The 17,170-nt window shown below is 43.0% G+C and overlaps 1 protein-coding gene across 3 annotated transcripts in view; it reads right to left on the bottom strand.

Annotated features, from left to right (window-relative positions):
- The window catches only part of btbd11b (BTB (POZ) domain containing 11b), a 312,209-nt gene extending 299,203 nt beyond the window's left edge, over window positions 1-13,006 (bottom strand). For all 3 annotated transcript variants that reach the window (XM_061917820.1, XM_061917821.1, XM_061917822.1), the window contains exon 1: window positions 11,982-13,006. In XM_061917820.1, coding sequence (XP_061773804.1) covers window positions 11,982-12,837 — 856 coding nt within the window. In that variant the 5' untranslated portion in view covers window positions 12,838-13,006. The remainder of the gene's footprint in view (window positions 1-11,981) is intronic.
- Window positions 13,007-17,170: the final 4,164 nt, after the last annotated feature.

Raw genomic sequence — 17,170 nt, 5'->3', positions numbered from 1 at the left:
TTGTTGTGGTTTGTGCAGCCCTTCGAGACACTAGTGATTTAGGGCTATATAAATGAACATTGATTGATTGATTGATTGATTGATTGATTGATAAAACTTAAACTTCGACTTAGACTTCCTTTGATTGTCATTCAAATTTCAACTTTACAGTACAGTTAAGAACAAAATGTTTTTGCATTAGCTCGTTGTAGTGCAGGATAAAAGAGCAATAAGGTGCATCCATCCATCCATTCTCTACCGCTTATTCCCTTTCGGGGTCGCGATAAATAGATTACTGTACAGATAAATATATTGCACTTATTGCATGTTATATTCTCTTTATATTCAAAGCTCTTTCACATTGAAATACACAATGCTAAACCTAACTAAAAACACCACTAACCTCTCTGTTAGTTAGTTAGTTAGTTAGTTAGTTAGTTAGTTAGTTAGTTAGTTAGTTAGTTAGTTAGTTAGTTAGTTAGTTAGTTAGTTAGTTAGTTAGTCTTTATTTGAAGGGACAATGCACAGAAACATTAAGCTCAAAGGACAGATATGTTCTGTACCAGATTAAAGCTAAATAGCTTATTTCCATCTGCAGTCCCTGGTTACCTAAATTAAAGGGATACAAAAATCATGCAGTAAAATTATAACAATAAAATCTTACTATAGCATGTAATCAAATTAAGAAAAGCAATTAAAAATGCCCTTTCATTGAGACACACGTATTATACAATGCAACCACACCTATCATTTACATCATAACACGAAGACAATACATGCTCTTGTTCACATGTGTCATCATTTGTAAAAAAAAAAAAACAACCATAATTTAAACAGACACACCTCACAATTTACAACAAAATGTGAACGAAGATTTGTTTGGAAGTCAGAATAAAAAAATCGCCAAACTATAATTTCTGACCCGGCAGCAGTTAGTTCCGCTGTGTATTTACGTTATAACGTCCTCAAAAATCGAATGTCAAAGCGAGACTAAAGATTATGCTTTTTTAAATCAAAGTAACATCAACAGATTAGTAAGACATTTCAAAATCCTATTTAAAAACTTTTATGAGATTTTAGGAGAATTTTTGACATTTTAGATGTTTTAAGACCCCAGGGATACCCTGTTACATGTTTATGTAGGAAACTGGGATTCAAAGCCAGATCATTCTTGCTTGTGAAGTAAATGTGCTAACCACATTTGCCACGGAGTGCTACCCTGTTCACAAAAATAAAAACATATCCGTAGAGGGCCGTATTTGTGTTTGTTGGTCCATGTGAGGATTAGTCAGCAGCAGGTTTATGGATGATTGTGAACAGGCAATTTGTGTCATTATGATTCTGGTGGTGTGAGCCATCCCGTCCTGTAGTGATTGAATTGGTGACAATTAATTGTGTGAATGCTCCAAAGCATTCACACATATGGTTTTCTACACCAAAAATAATCTATTTGTTATTATTATTATTCAACAATTTCTATTTCTTCTCCAGATTTTGGACCGCTCTACCTTACACATTTTTCGTCCGATTCAAACCGTTCCAACTTCGTACTGTTCAGCCTATTCAGGAATCGCGGGCTTTGCCTTAAAAAATTCCAAAAATTCCCAGATTTCCCAGAATTGTAGGTTTTCCGAGATATTTTTCCCATTCAAAGTGAATTGGCCATTTTTCAAACTTCCACCATTTCATCGTTTTTCAAACAATTCAAACCATTCTGGAAATTTGAACTACCCTTTTTCCAAGTTCCAAGGATTTTCCAGATTTGCTGTTTTTCCAAAAGCCTATTTACACCCTTTTTTTCTGGCGACTACATTTTCTCCCACATTTTTCAACCCATTTTAACTGTTCCACCATCAAAACATTCCTCTTAATTAAGACAAAAAAACAAAGCTGTTTTTTGAACTGGAAAAAAAATCCCGGTTTTTCCGAAATTCCAAGAATTCCGTAATACCATTTCTCAATTGAACATGTTACTAAGGAACATTTCTCGACCGATTAGAAAAAATGTAACACCGACCATTTCAACTCATTTAGACCATTCAAGTTTTTTACCTTTTAGAAAAAATTCCCTCTTTTCCCGAAATTCCCAAATTTTGGGAATATTCCCATTTAAATCATTGGGACATTCTTCAAATTTCCATATTTCCCACATTTTTCATCTGATTCAAACTGTTCCAACTTCAGGAATTGTGTGCTCTACTTCAACAATTCTAAAAACACTCCAGGACTTCAGTTCAACTTTAGCATTGGAGCATTCACACGCAATTCCCTCAGGAATTGCCTCATCTAGTTTTGTAGGTAATGCCTTTTATCCACAGTCGTACTAAAACACACTGCCGGGCCAAAAATATGTCACACATATTTCATTGGATAACCTTCACCTTTGATTGCAGCCTGTATTTGTTTCCACCAGTTTCTCCAAAGTCATGTTTCTTTCTTTCAAAATTTCCATTAGATTTTCGTGATCCGGACAACTTATTTGGCACACTCAAAGGTTTCTCAATGGTGTTGAGGCCTGAACTATGTGGTGTCCAATCCATCTGTAAAATCAATGTCTCTTACGCAATTGTCTGACTTGTCATCTTGGAATAGGAAGTAATAACCTGTGCAAACATAGCAAGTATGTTGTGTTTTGTGTTTCCCTCTTGTTTTCATGTCTTATTATATTTTTTTTGCCTTTTGGTTCGGGACCCTTTGGGACTGTGTGACAAGGGGTGGCACTTTCGTGACCTCTGTGGTGCTTTTTTTTGTGGACTTCTGGATCTGCCTCCTGGGAGCCTTTTGGCCATGGAGACCAGCTGCTGAGTGTCTGCCACACCGGAGTCGCTTTGGAGGGACTGGAGGAGATGCGGATGAGGGGACAGGGCTGCGGAGCTAGCACTGAGCGCTGGGACGGAGAGGCTTCGTGGTGTCTTGGCTGGGTGAGCAGGTGTCGGACACCTCAGTCACCTTGGACGTATCCTCGCTCATCCATGCGGACTGGACACTGGCCGAAAGTGGAGTCGGCTGTCTTGGTTGCTTTGTTGGGTCTGCTCCTGTCTCTGCCATCCTCCCTCCACCCCAGCGGACGATGGCGTGGAACACCGCAGAGGCCACCACAGTGGATATGTTTCTTTTACTTTTTATTCATAGCTGTATGTAGAAGTGTCTGGTTGTATCTGCTGCTTTAATGTCTTTAATGTCCTCTGTGTTCTTTGATGTTTGATGTTTCCCTCTTACACACATGGAAGAGGGATGTGTACCATGGCTATGAGTTGTTTTTTTTTGTTTTTGTTTCCCCTTGGCCTCAGTCTGCACCTCCTCTCCAGGGCCCAGGCTAAGACCGATTTTTGTATTTTATCTTAATCTTCTATTTTTTTTTCTCCAACCCCCCCCCCCCCCCCCCCCCCCCCTTTGTTTACCTTTATCTCATCTTTTTTGTAAGGGGCGCTGGAAGCCGGCAGACCCGTCAGCGATCCTGTTCTGTCTCCCTGTAATGTTTGTCTAAACTTGAATGGGATTGTGCTGAAAATTTTAATTTCCCTGAAGGAACTCTCCTGACGGAATAAATAAAGTACTATCTAATCTAATCTAATCTAAGTACTACAAACAGGTTCAGTAGTTGTATGTAATGATAGATAGATAGATAGATGGATAGATAGATAGATAGATAGATAGATGGATGGATGGATGGATGGATGGATGGATAGATAGATAGATAGATAGATGGATGGATGGATGGACGGACGGACGGACGGACGGACGGACGGACGGAACGGACGGTACGGACGGACGGACGGACGGACGGACGGACGGACGGACGGACGGACGGACAGACAGACAGACAGACAGACAGACAGACAGACAGACAGACAGACAGACAGACAGACAGACAGACAGACAGACAGACAGACAGACAGACAGACAGACAGATAGATAGATAGATAGATAGATAGATAGATAGATAGATAGATAGATAGATAGATAGATAGATAGATAGATAGATGGATAGATGGATAGATAGATAGATTAGATAGATAATACTTTATTGATTCTTTCAGGAGAGTTCTGTCAGGAAAATTAAAATTATGTAGTCCTGTTCAGCATTTACCTTGAAGATTGGACTAATGTGGTCTCTATTGGCTGCTTTTTCTTTCAGTGTCGCCAAATCAGCTTATTATCCTCTAATTGTTTACATAGAGCTGGTTGAGTGCTGGTATAGGCTCCAGCACTCCCACGACCCCAAGAGGGACAAGCGGTAGTAAATGAACGGATGAACGTTTCCTCTCTTGTGAGATCTGGCAAAACTGTCTGTGTCATGTAACAATAAGAGCGAGGAAATCTTTTGTTCCAGATTATGTCTTATTTTGAGTTTGTTGGCATTTTCCTGTTTGGGGTTTTAGTTCCTGTCTCGCGCTCTTATTTTGGTGGGGCTTTCTGGTTTGTGTGTGTTCACCTGCAGCACCTTCACGCCTGTCTGGGAGCGCTTATCCCCACACCTGCTTTGTGTTAGCAATCAAGGCTATTTAAGTTATGCGGCTCCTACACTTTAGGGCCGGGACTTTGTTGTTGCGTGAATCTTCTACAGTAAGGAAACGATTCACATGGATTCATATTAATCATTGTGCAATGCAGTCTGTGGAAAATGAGAGAAAGCGTCACACTGCATAGCAACTGACGCTGTGGTCCAAGTTGGAATTGCCACAAAACACATTTTAGGATATTCAAGACTCTACTGCCAATTCGTCACGTTTCATGGGTCAGGTAAACCATGACGAATGGGACCATGTGAATCCCCTTCCTACTGTGGGTGGACATTTCTCCTGTCGCTCGTCTTGTGCAGGGCTGGAATTTTACAGCATCTACGATGGCCTTGGTTATTGTTGCCTGCGTGTTATTTATGCCTCGCAGAAAGCAAAACTATTTGCTCCAGGCCCTGAATATATAGAATAAATGAACATCCCATCTCGTGACAGCAGACCTTGTACAGAAGTGGTGTTTTATTATGTTTGTTGGCTCTCATTAAGTCTGCAGTGAGTAATAATCGGTGATGAAGAAAACTAAAAGTAAACATTGTGATGTGTTTTTAAAATTAATCCGCCGCAAATGCTTAACATTTTCTAAATACAAACCCCGTTTCCATATGAGTTGGGAAATTGTGTTATATGTAAATATAAACGGAATACAATGATTTTCGAATCATTTTCAACCCATATTCAGTTGAATATGCTACAAAGACAACATATTTGAAGTTGAAACTGATCATCTTTTTTTTTTGTGCAAATAATTATTATCTTTAGAATTTGATGCCAGCAACACGTGACAAAGAAGTTGGGAAAGGTGGCAATTAATACTGATAAAGTTGAGGAATGCTCATCAAACACTTATTTGGAACATCCCACAGGTGTGCAGACTGATTGGGAACAGGTGGGTGCCGTGATTGGGTATAAAAAGCAGCTTCCATGAAATGCTAAGTAATTCACAAACAAGGATGGGCTGAGGGTCACCAATTTGTAAGCAAATTTTCAAACAGTTTTAGAACAACATTTTTCAACGAGCCATTGCAAGGAATTTAGGGATTTCACCATCAATGGTCCGTAAAATCATCAAAAGGTTCAGAGAATCTGGAGAAATCACTGCACGTAAGCGATGATATTACGGACTTTTGATCCCTTAGGCGGTACTGCATCAAAAACCGACATCAGTGTGTAAAGGATATCACTACATGGGCTCAGGAACACTTCATAAAACCACTGTCAGTAACTACCGTTGGTTGCTACATCTGTAAGTGCAAGTTAAAACTCTACTATGCAAAGCAAAAGCCATTTATCAACAACACCAAAGAACGCCACCGGCTTTACTGGGCCCGAGATCATTTAAGATGGACTGACGCAAAGTGTAAGTGTTCTGTGATCTGACGAGTCCACATTTCAAATTATATTTGGAAACTGTGGACGTGGTGTCCTCCAGAACAAAGAGGAAAATAACCATCCGGATTGTTATAGGCGCAAAGTTCAAAAGCCAGCATGTGTGATGGTATGGGGGTGTATTAGTGCCCAAGGCATGGGTAACTTACACATCTGTGAAGGCACCATTAATGATGAAAGGTCCATACAGGTTTTGGAGCAACAAATGTTTTCATCCAGGCAACGATATCATGGGCGTCCCTGATTATTTCAGTAAGACAATGCCTAGCCACGTGTTACAACAACATGGCTTCGTAGTAAAAGAGTGCGGGGTACTAGACTGGCTTGACTGTAGTCCAGACCGGTCTCCCATTGATTGAAAATTTGTGGCGCATTATGAAGCGTAAAATACGGACTGTTGAATGACTAAAGCTCTACATAAAACAAGAATGGGAAAGAATTCCACTTACAAAGCTTCAACAATTATTTTTGTTAAAAGAAAAGGTGATGTAACACAGTGGTGAACATGCCCTTTCCCAACTACTTTGGCACGTGTTGCAGCCATGAAATTCTAAGTTAATTATTTGCAAAAAAAAATCAAGTTTATGAGTTTGAACATCAAATATCTTGTCTTTGTAGTGCATTCAATTGAATATGGGTTGAAAAGGATTTGCAAATCCTTCTATTCCGTTTATATTTACATCTAACACAATTTCCCAACTCATAAGGAAATGGGGTTTGTACATCCATCCATCTTCTTCCGCTTATCCGAGGTCGGGTCGCGGGGGCAACAGCCTAAGCAGGGAAACCCAGACTTCTCTCTCCCCAGCCACTTCGTCTAGCTCTTCCTGGGGGATCCCGAGGCGTTCCCAGGCCAGCCGAGAGACATAGTCTTCCCAACGTGTCCTGGGTCTTCCCCGTGGCCTCCTACCGGTTGGACGTGCCCTAAACACCTCCCTAGGGAGGCGTTCGGGTGGCATCCTGACCAGATGCCCGAACCACCTCATCTGGCTCCTCTCGATGTGGAGGAGCAGCGGCTTTACTTTGAGTTCCTCCCGGATGGCAGAACTTCTCACCCTATCTCTAAGGGAGAGCCCCGCCACACGGCGGAGGAAACTCATTTCGGCCGCTTGTACCCGTGATCTTATCCTTTCGGTCATGACCCAAAGCTCATGACCATAGGTGAGGATGGGAACGTAGATCGACCGGTAAATTGAGAGCTTTGCCTTCCGGCTCAGCTCCTTCTTCACCACAACGGATCGGTACAACGTCCGCATTACTAAAGACGCCGCACCGATCCGCCTGTCGATCTCACGATCCACTCTTCCCCCACTCGTGAACAAGACTCCTAGGTACTTGGACTCCTCCACTTGGGGCAGTACATAAATATTACATGTATCCGTTACTACATTACATACATACTTACATCATATATATACAACCATAATGGAGGTGTTTGGATATTGTTGAAGAGCTTTATAGGCAGAATTGAGCAGTTCCCATTGGCTTCATTTTAAGCGGACATTTGATCGCATTTATTTAATAATTAGAATGCATAAAATAAATACATATGTCTTTCATCATGACATTTTAAAAGATTGAGCAGTTCCGTTTTAACATCGCCTCTCATGCCCATAACTTGTGTAGCCTTTTTCTACATTTTAATTGTGGTCTAGAGTCCTAACGTTCAAAAACCTATCTATCCGATGACCCTTGTGTCACATACAGTAGGGAAGTAATTCATACAATGGGTGGATCTTGCGTGAGAGGAAGAGAGGGGGTTAATCATTTTGCAATGCAGTCTTTCCAAAAAATGATGGAAAACGTCACTCTACATAGCAACTGACGCTGTGATCAAAGTTGGAATTACCACAAAACACATTTTAAGATATTTAACACTCTACTAACATCTGGCGGCTGAAGTGGATATCGCCCCCCCCAAATTTGTTATGTTTCATGTGTCAGGTAAACCGTGATTAATAGGGCCATATTAACCCCTTCCTACTGTACACAACAAAAAGCATCACAGGAGTTCAATCCAGTGCACGCAGAAAGAAGCCTGTTATCCGGATGTGCAAACGTCTCCGACTCCTCAAAGCCCAGTGCACTAAATGAAGATTTCGGATGAGCTGAGCTAAGGTAAGACAATAAACTCCCAACACATAATATGTCACAAACTGTCCGTATTTAGTGGTGCAAGGCAACAATGTACACATGAATATATTAATAGATAAGACAAAAAAAAAAAAGCTTCATGTTGTAAAAAACACAAAATGTACTTGTGTTCAGTCAGGAGTTTGATTGCTTTCAAATACAAGGAACAACTTTTTTTTTGTTAATAATAAAAGTGTGCGATGACACATTTTGCAGTTTTCTCTAAAGTTGTAGTGGGGCACACATTGATATTGTGAGCTTGTATATCTGCATTGTTCTAGCCAATTAAAGTATAAAATGACGGATACTTTCCCAGCTTTTAATGGGTTAAACCGGAGCTAAATAATTAATGCTGCATTTGATACTGTTTGTCTCTACAGAACAGTTACTTTAATGCTGTTTGCATGGGACAGCATAGGTTAAGGAAAGTCCCAAAGGCAGAAGAAACCAGGGTGCCGTCTTTTTTATCCACCATGAAAAATGAGATGTCATTTATTAAGATTATTTATTATTATAATGATGTTATATATTAAGAAATAAACAAGTCTGTGAAATAAACAGTTTCAATTATGTGAATGAAAGTAATGCATATTAAAAATGTAATAATCCTTAACCTTTAAAGAGGAACTGCACTTTTCTTTTTTTTTTGCCAATCATTAAATTATTATGAGAGACAAGACGACATACATCTATCTAGCAGCAGAGGAGAAAGTTATGTAAAAATCTCTCTTTTACATCTCATTCGGCAGAGGAGAAATTTATGTAAAAGTCTCACTTTTACATCTCATTGCTCATGCAGTAAATGTGGTGCGTTCAAGGACCCACGATTAAAGTTGGAAACACATGTTAAAGTACCAATGACAGTTACACACACACCCTAGGTGTGGTGAAATTTCCCTCTGCATTTGACCCATCCCCCTTGTTTCACCCCCTGGGAGGGGAGGGGAGCAGTGAGCAGCAACGGTGGCCATGCACAGGAATCATTTTGGTGATTTTACCCCCATATTCAATCCAGGCAGGTAATGGGTCCCATTTTTTATAGTATTTGGTACGACTCTGGCTGGGTCTGAACTCACGACCTACGGTATCAATATCAGGGCGGACACTTTAACCACAAGGCCACTGAGCAGGTGTGTCATTAAGATTTTGAAGATGGGGGACATTTAACTCACTCGCACTTACAATAATAAAATATCATCATGATATTAATACTACACAAACTCTCTAATCTCTACTTTACACTCTGGAATAAAGTAAAACTTGAAAGATGGTGGCTATCCTGAACAAATTGGATTGAAATGAACAGAAAATGGCTATGAATTTTGGCCTAACATTTTTGCGTATTGTACAGCACAAAACTAAAGTTGACAAAAAGTTAGGACACTTCAAACTAAATGAGCCAGTGAGCTCATTCATCATCCATCCATCCATTTTTTTTACCGCGTATCCCCTTTTCAGGGTTGCGGGGGGTGTTGGAGCCTATTTTGACTACAATCGGGCGGAAGGCGGGGTACACCCTGGACAAGTCGCCACCTCATCGCAGGGCCAACACAGATAGACAGACAACATTCACACTCACATTCACACACTAGGGCCAATTTAGTGTTGCCAATCAACCTATCCCCAGGTGCATGTCTTTGGAAGTGGGAGGAAGCCGGAGTACCCGGAGGGAACCCACTTAACATGCAAACTCCACACAAAAAGATTTCGAGCCTCCGTATTGTGATATTCATTTCCCATTTAATTATCAGCCAATAGTAGACACCAACACGTGGAGCTGCTCAGTGGCCTAGTGGTTAGAGTGTCCGCTCTGAGATTGGTAGGTTGGGAGTTCAAACCCCGGCCGAGTCATACCAAAGACTATACAAATGAGACCCATTACCTCCCTGCTTGATACACCAAGGGTTGGAATTGGCGGTTAAATCACCAAAATTATTTTCGGGTGCGGCCACCGCTGCTGCTCACTGCTCCCCTCACCTCCCAGGGGGTGGAAAAGGGGGACGGGTCAAATGCAGAGGTTAATTTCACCACACCTAGTGTGTGTGTCTGACTATCAGTAGTACTTTAACTTTACTTTAGTATTGTACAGCACAAAACTGAAGTTGACAAAAAGTTAGGACACTTAAACTAAATGAGCCAATGAGATATTAATTTTCCGTGCAATTATCAGCCAATAATATACTTCAACATATGGACCTGCTCAGTGGCCTTGTGGTTAATGTCCACCCTGAGATTGGTAGGTCGTGAGCCCATATAGTGAAGTAAACTATATTTATATAGCGCTTTTTCTCTAGTGACTCAAAGCGCTTTACATAGTGAAACCCAATATCTAAGTTACATTTCAACCAGCGAGGGTGAAACTGGGGGCAGGTGGGTAAAGTGTCTTGCCCAAGGACACAACGGCAGTGACTAGGATGGCGGAAGCGGGGATCGAACCTGCAACCCTCAAGTTGCTGGCACGGCCGCTCTTCCAACCGAGCTATACCGCCCCAAACTGTCTGTTTAACTGTGCATATGACAATAAACAACCTTGAATCTTGAATCTTGAACTTTAACTTTAGTATTGTACAGCACAAAACTAAAGTTGACAAAAAGTTAGGACACTTTATTAAATGAGCCAGTGAGATATTCATTTCCCGAATAATTATCAGCCAATAATACACACCAACATATGGACCTGCTCAATGGCCTTGTGGTTAGAGTGTCCGCCCTGAGATAGAAAGGTCAAGAGTTCATATAGTCATACCAAAGACTATGGAAATTGGACCCCTTACCTCCCTGCTTAGCACTCAGCATCAAAGGTTGGAATTGGGGCTTAAATCACCAAAATGATTCCCAGGCGGTGTCCACCGCTGCCCCTCACTGCTCCCCTCACATCCCAGGGGTTGAAAAAGGTATGGGTCGAATGCAGAGATTAATTTCACCACACCTAGTGTGTGTGTCACTATCAGTAGTACTTTAACTTTACTTTAGTATTGTACAGCACAAAACGAAAGTTGACAAAAAGTTAGGACACTTTAACTAAATGAGCCAGTGAGATATTCATTTCCCGAGTAATTATCAGCCAATAATACACACCACTACGTGGACTTGCTCAGTGGCCTTGTGGTTGGAGTGTCCGCCCTGAGATTGGTAGGTCGTGAGCTCATATAGTGAAGTGAACTATATTTATATAGCGCTTTTTCTCGAGTGATTCAAAGCACTTTACATAGTGAAACCCAATATCTAAGTTACATTTAAACCAGCGAGGGTGGCACTGGGGGCAGGTGGGTAAAGTGTATTGCCCAAGGACACAACGGCAGTGACAAGGATGGCGGAAGCGAGGATCGAACCTGCAACCCTCAAGTTGCTGGCACGGCCGCTCTTCCAACCGAGCTATACCGCCCCAAACTGTCTGTTTAACTGTGCATATGACAATAAACAACCTTGAATCCTGAATCTTGAACTTTAACTTTAGTATTGTACAGCACAAAACTAAAGTTGACAAAAAGTTAGGACACTTTTGCTAAATGAGCCAGTGAGATATTCATTTCCCGAGTAATTATCAGCCAATAATACACACCAACATATGGACCTGCTCAATGGCCTTGTGGTTAGAGTGTCCGCCCTGAGATAGAAAGGTCAAGAGTTCATATAGTCATACCAAAGACTATAGAAATTGGACCCCTTACCTCCCTGCTTAGCACTCAGCATCAAAGGTTAGAATTGGGGGTTAAATCACCAAAATGATTCCCGGGCGTGTCCACCGCTGCCGCTCACTGCTCCCCTCACATCCCAGGGGTTGAAAAAGGTACGGGTCGAATGCAGAGATTAATTTCTACACACCTAGTGGTACTTTAACTTTAACTTAAGCATTGTACAGCACAAAACTAAAGTTGACAAAAAGCCAGGGGGATGTTCATTTCAGCCAATAATACACACCAACACGTGGATGTTGTATATTGCAGCATCAGCATAACTCACCGCTTGCATTCTTCCCACAGATGAGGTGTTGCAGGGGCTGCAGTGACCCCCACAGCTCGGCGTCACTGCCCACGGCCCGCTCCAGGCTCTCCACGCTCAACTTGGGGATGCCGTTGTCCCTCTCCAGCGGCGCACTGCGGAGCAACCGCGCGTGGATCTCTCGGAACAGGCTCTCCATGCAGGCGGCGAGGTAGATAGCGGCGTGTTCGTGGATCCTCACCGCGACCCTGCCGTCCACCATCCACCTGAAGAATTTGCCCACGTCGAAGACGAGACCGCAGCGCACCGACTTGCCGCGGCCGAACTTGTCGGGCTCCGTGCTCATGCTGTAGAGGGACAAGGCGCCGAGGGCTGCGCCGATACAGTTCGCGGACACGGCCCACGACAGGACCATCTTCACGGCACTTTGGATCTCGTATTTGGTGCATTTGGCGTAGCGCAAACTCAAGCGCTGCGCCTCCTTGGCGACCCTGACCAGGGCCCGGCTGACCAGCACCGAGAGCCGCAGCAGGACGTCCTGAGGCGGGCTCGGCGCGCTCGCGTCCCGGTCCCGGCTCAGGGCTCTCGCCACGTCCCCGAGGCTCCACGGCGCATCCTCAAGCTCGGGTAGTTTAGCGCACTGCCCGCTGCACTCCAGGATCTCGGCGTCTCCGACCAGGACCGTGTTGACCGTGTCCGGGCTGTTGATTCTGCTGTGCATGGAGTCCGTCAGTTGCCAGCAGTTCCCGCCATGAGCCTCCGAGCAGCACAGCGACGCACTGGAAGACCTGAAGGAGTCCGCGGCTCCACCATAACCCGAGTCCAGAGTCAAATCCTCCAGGGTCCTCGCCGCCGCTGACTTGCTACTCCCTGCCATGACCGCGCTTCATAGCGGAAATGAAAAGTGGAGAAATGGCGTGGGTGCGGATGCGCCGGCTCCATGCACCAAGAACGCGACGTGGAAAATAGGTGGAGGTGAAATATAAAGTTGACGGAGTGGCGGCTCGGTGCACCAGCAGCGTCACTCACGCTTTGTTTTGCCAGCGCAGTGTCTGACACTGGAGGGGGGCGGGACCCAGGAGCCAAGTTGACAGCCAATAGACTCTCGAGATGAAGCAGCGACGCTTTTTGATTGGACAATCCGTTGTGATCGATAAAAATAAGGCCCATCATAGGATTTATTAAAGGCCTACTGCAGGGGTGTCAAACTCAAATACAGATTGGGCCAAAATTTTAAACTGGACAAATTAACCTTTTAATACGGACCCAAACAAGTTTTGCATTGAATATTGAACCTCGCTTGTTCATATATAACTTTATAACAGGGGTAGGGAACCTATGGCTCTAGAGCCATATGTGGCTCTTTTGATGACTGCATCAGGCTCTCAGATAAATCTTAGCTGACATTGCTTAACACAATAAGTAATGAATAATTCCGCCGGTAATCACAATGTTAAAAATAACGTTCAAAAAATAAAACATTCTCATGTATTTGAATCCATCCATCCTTTTTCTACTACACCTGTTCAAGAAATAACAATCCATCCATCCATTTTCTACCGCTTATTCCCTTTTGGGGTGGCGGGGGGCGCTGGCGCCTATCTCAGCTACAATCGGGCGGAAGGCGGGGTACACCCTGGACAAGTCGCCACCTCATCACAGGGCCAACACAGATAGACAGACAACATTTACACTCACATTCACACACTAGGGCCAATTTAGTGTTGCCAATCAACCTATTCCCAGGTGCATGTCTTTGGAAGTGGGAGGAAGCCGGAGTACCCGGAGGGAACCCACGCATTCACGGGGAGAACATGCAAACTCCACACAGAAAGATCCCGAGCCTGGATTTGGACCCAGGACTGCAGGAACTTCGTATTGTGAGGCAGACGCACTAACCCCTCTGCCACCGTGAAGCCAGAAATAACATCCATCCCATCCATCCATTTACTACCGCTTATTCCCTTTTGGGGTCGCGGGGGGCGTTGGCGCCTATCTCAGCTACAATCGGGCGGAAGGCGGGGTACACCCTGGACAAGTCGCCACCTCATCGCAGGGCCAACATAGATAGACAGACTCACATTCAAACACTAGGGCCAATTTTAGTGTTGCCAATCAACCTATCCCCCAGGTGCATGTCTTTGGAAGTGGGAGGAAGCCGGAGTACCCGGAGGGAACCCACGCATTCACGGGGAGAACATGCAAACTCCACACAGAAAGATCCCGAGCCTGGATTTGAACCCAGGACTGCAGGAACTTCGTATTGTGAGGCAGACGCACTAACCCCTCTGCCACCGTGAAGCCAGAAATAACAATGTTATTAAAAAAAATTAGAGACTTATTATACTCTAAAAATGTTGGTCTTACTTAAAAAATGCATGCATTCAGAGTTAAAAAAAAATATATGATATGGCTCTCACAGAAATACATTTTAAAATATTTGGCTTTCGTGGCTCTCACAGCCAAAAAGGTTCCCGACCCATGCTTTATAGTGACATGCAAAATCGAGTTTCAAATAATACTAATAATTTAAAAATAGCTATTGCATATCAAATGGAATTTAAATACAAATTAAAGGCATCTTTTCTATTTGCAGCCTTCTCAGGTAAATATCAAAATAAACTTTTCCCACAGGCTAATAATACATTTTTATATTGTAGCGTCCAGGAAGAGGTAGTGCTGCAAGGGGTTCTGCGTATTTGTTCTGTTGTGTTTATGTTGTGTTACAGTGCGGATGTTCTCCCGAAATTTGCTTGTCATTCTCGTTTAGTGTTGGTTCACAGTGTGGCGCATATTTGTAACAGTCTTAAAGTTGTTTATACGGCCACCCTCAGTGTGACCTGTATGGCTGTTGACCAAGCTTGCATTGCATTAGCGTGTGTGTGTGTGTAAAAGTCACATATACTGTATCATGTGACTAGGCCGGCAAGCTGTTTCTACGTAGGAAAAGCGGACGTGACGAAAGGTTTTAGAGGACACTTGAGGCAGTGCCTTTAAGGCACGCCCCCAATATTGTTGTCCAGGTGGGAATCGGGAGAAATTTGGGAGAATGGTTGCCCCCTGGTGATTTTCGGGGGGGGCACTGAAATTTGGGAGTCTCCTTGGAAAATGTTAGCAAATATGAGTATTAGCGGTGAATGCGGTGTTACAGCGACACCGCCGCTGTATAATACCGGCGGGCCAGCTCTAATGTTAGTTTGATATCGCCTCAAGGGCTAAGTGAAAATACACGTCGGGCCAAATTTGGCCCGCGGGCCAGAGTTTGACACCCATGGCCTACTGAAACCCACTACTACCCACCACGCAGTCTGATAGTTTACACATCGATGATGAAATATTAACATTGCAACACATGCCGGTACGGCTTTTTTAGTTTACTAAGTCACAATTTTACATTTCCCGGGAGTTTCGTCTTGGAAACGTCGTGTGATGATGACGTGTACGCAGGACGTCACAGGTTTTCAGGACGTATGAGCGCTACGCACGCACGCAGGTAAAAGTCGTCTGCTTTAACGGCATAATTACACAGTATTTTGGAGATCTTCTTTCAGATCTTTCAGTGCCAGACTGCTTTCAGTGCTAGACTGCTTCATCCCAAGTGCAGGACTAATAGACTCAAAAACTCCTTTCTCCCACACGCCATTAGACTGTACAACTCCTCTCTGGGTTTGGGAGGTGGGGGGTACAAGGATGACAGGGGATGCAAAACAATAACAGTGCAATACGTTTTCATAACATGGTCACTACTGCCTACTTTCTCTTGTTATGTTCTTATTTTACTGTTATATTTTTATTCCCATTGTTGCTTTTTATTTTTTATTCTTATTGTAATATTTCTCTCGTTTGTTTCCATTTAAACCCCCATTATTTACTTTTTACTTTTTTTTAATTGATCTCAACTCTGTACACTGCTGCTGGAATTTTAATTTTCCTGAAGGAATCAATAAAGTACTATCTATGTATGTATGTATGTATGTATGTATGTATGTATGTATGTATGTATCTATCTATCTATCTATCTATCTATCTATCTATCTATCTATCTATCTATCTATCTATCTATCTATCTATCTATCTATCTCGATCTGTGTTGCTGAATCTTTTACAATTTGTTCAATTAATATTGGACAAGTCACAGTAGAAAGATGGAGTGGGAAGCTTTAGCCTTTAGCCACACAAACACACGGTGATTCCTTGTTTAAAATTCCCGGAGCTGAAACTTTACTATGGATCAGAGCGGTCAAGCAGACATGGATCCAGTTCACATGTCAACCAGCAGGTTTCGGTGAGAAAATTGAGGTTAAAAAGTCGCCACTTACCGGATATCAGCTGAGCTTGTGTCGTCCGTACAGCTGCCGTCGACACCCGTGAGACATTGGCGTCAACACACCCGTGGACACACCCCTCCGACTATCAGGTAATATTAAACTCACTAAAACACTAGCAACACAATAGAAAGATAAGGGATTTCCCAGAATCATCCTAGTAAATGTGTTTACAAACATCGGATTATGTCCCAATGCTATCACGTTTTTTTAACTAGTTTTTTTTTTTTTTATTCTAGTCCGTCGCTATCAATATCCTCAAACACGAATCTTTTATCCTCGCTCAAATTAATGGGGAAATTGCCGTTTTCTCGGTCCGAATCACTGTTTTTGTTGGAGGCTCCCATTAAAATCAATGTAAATATGTGAGGAGCCCCCACACTTGCGACGTCATCGTTTGTGACTTCCGGTAAAGGCAAGGCTTTTTCAGGAAGTACCAAAAGTGGCAAACTTTATCGTCGATTTTCTCGCGAAATGATCAAGTATGACACATAGAAATGATCAAGTATGACACATAGAATGGACCTGCTATTTCCGTTTAAGGCCTACTGAAATGAGATTTTCTTATATCAATCAATCAATGTTTACTTATATAGCCCTAAATCACTAGTGTCTCAAAGGGCTGCACAAACCACCACGACATCCTCGGTAGGCCCACATAAGGGCAAGGAAAACTCACACCCAGTGGGACATCGGTGACAATGATGACTATGAGAACCTTAGAGAGGAGGAAAGCAATGGATGTCGAGCGGGTCTAACATGATACTGTGAAAGTTCAATCCACAATGGATCCAACACAGTCGCGAGAGTCCAGTCCAAAGCGGGTCCAACTCAGCAGCGAGAGTCCCGTTCACAGCGGAGCCAGCAGGAAACCATCCCAAGCGG

This window comes from Nerophis ophidion, linkage group LG12, assembly GCF_033978795.1.
Source record: "Nerophis ophidion isolate RoL-2023_Sa linkage group LG12, RoL_Noph_v1.0, whole genome shotgun sequence".
NCBI lineage: Eukaryota > Metazoa > Chordata > Actinopteri > Syngnathiformes > Syngnathidae > Nerophis > Nerophis ophidion.
Note: the sequence above shows the minus strand (reverse complement) of the source record. Positions and strands in the feature narration are given on the sequence as shown.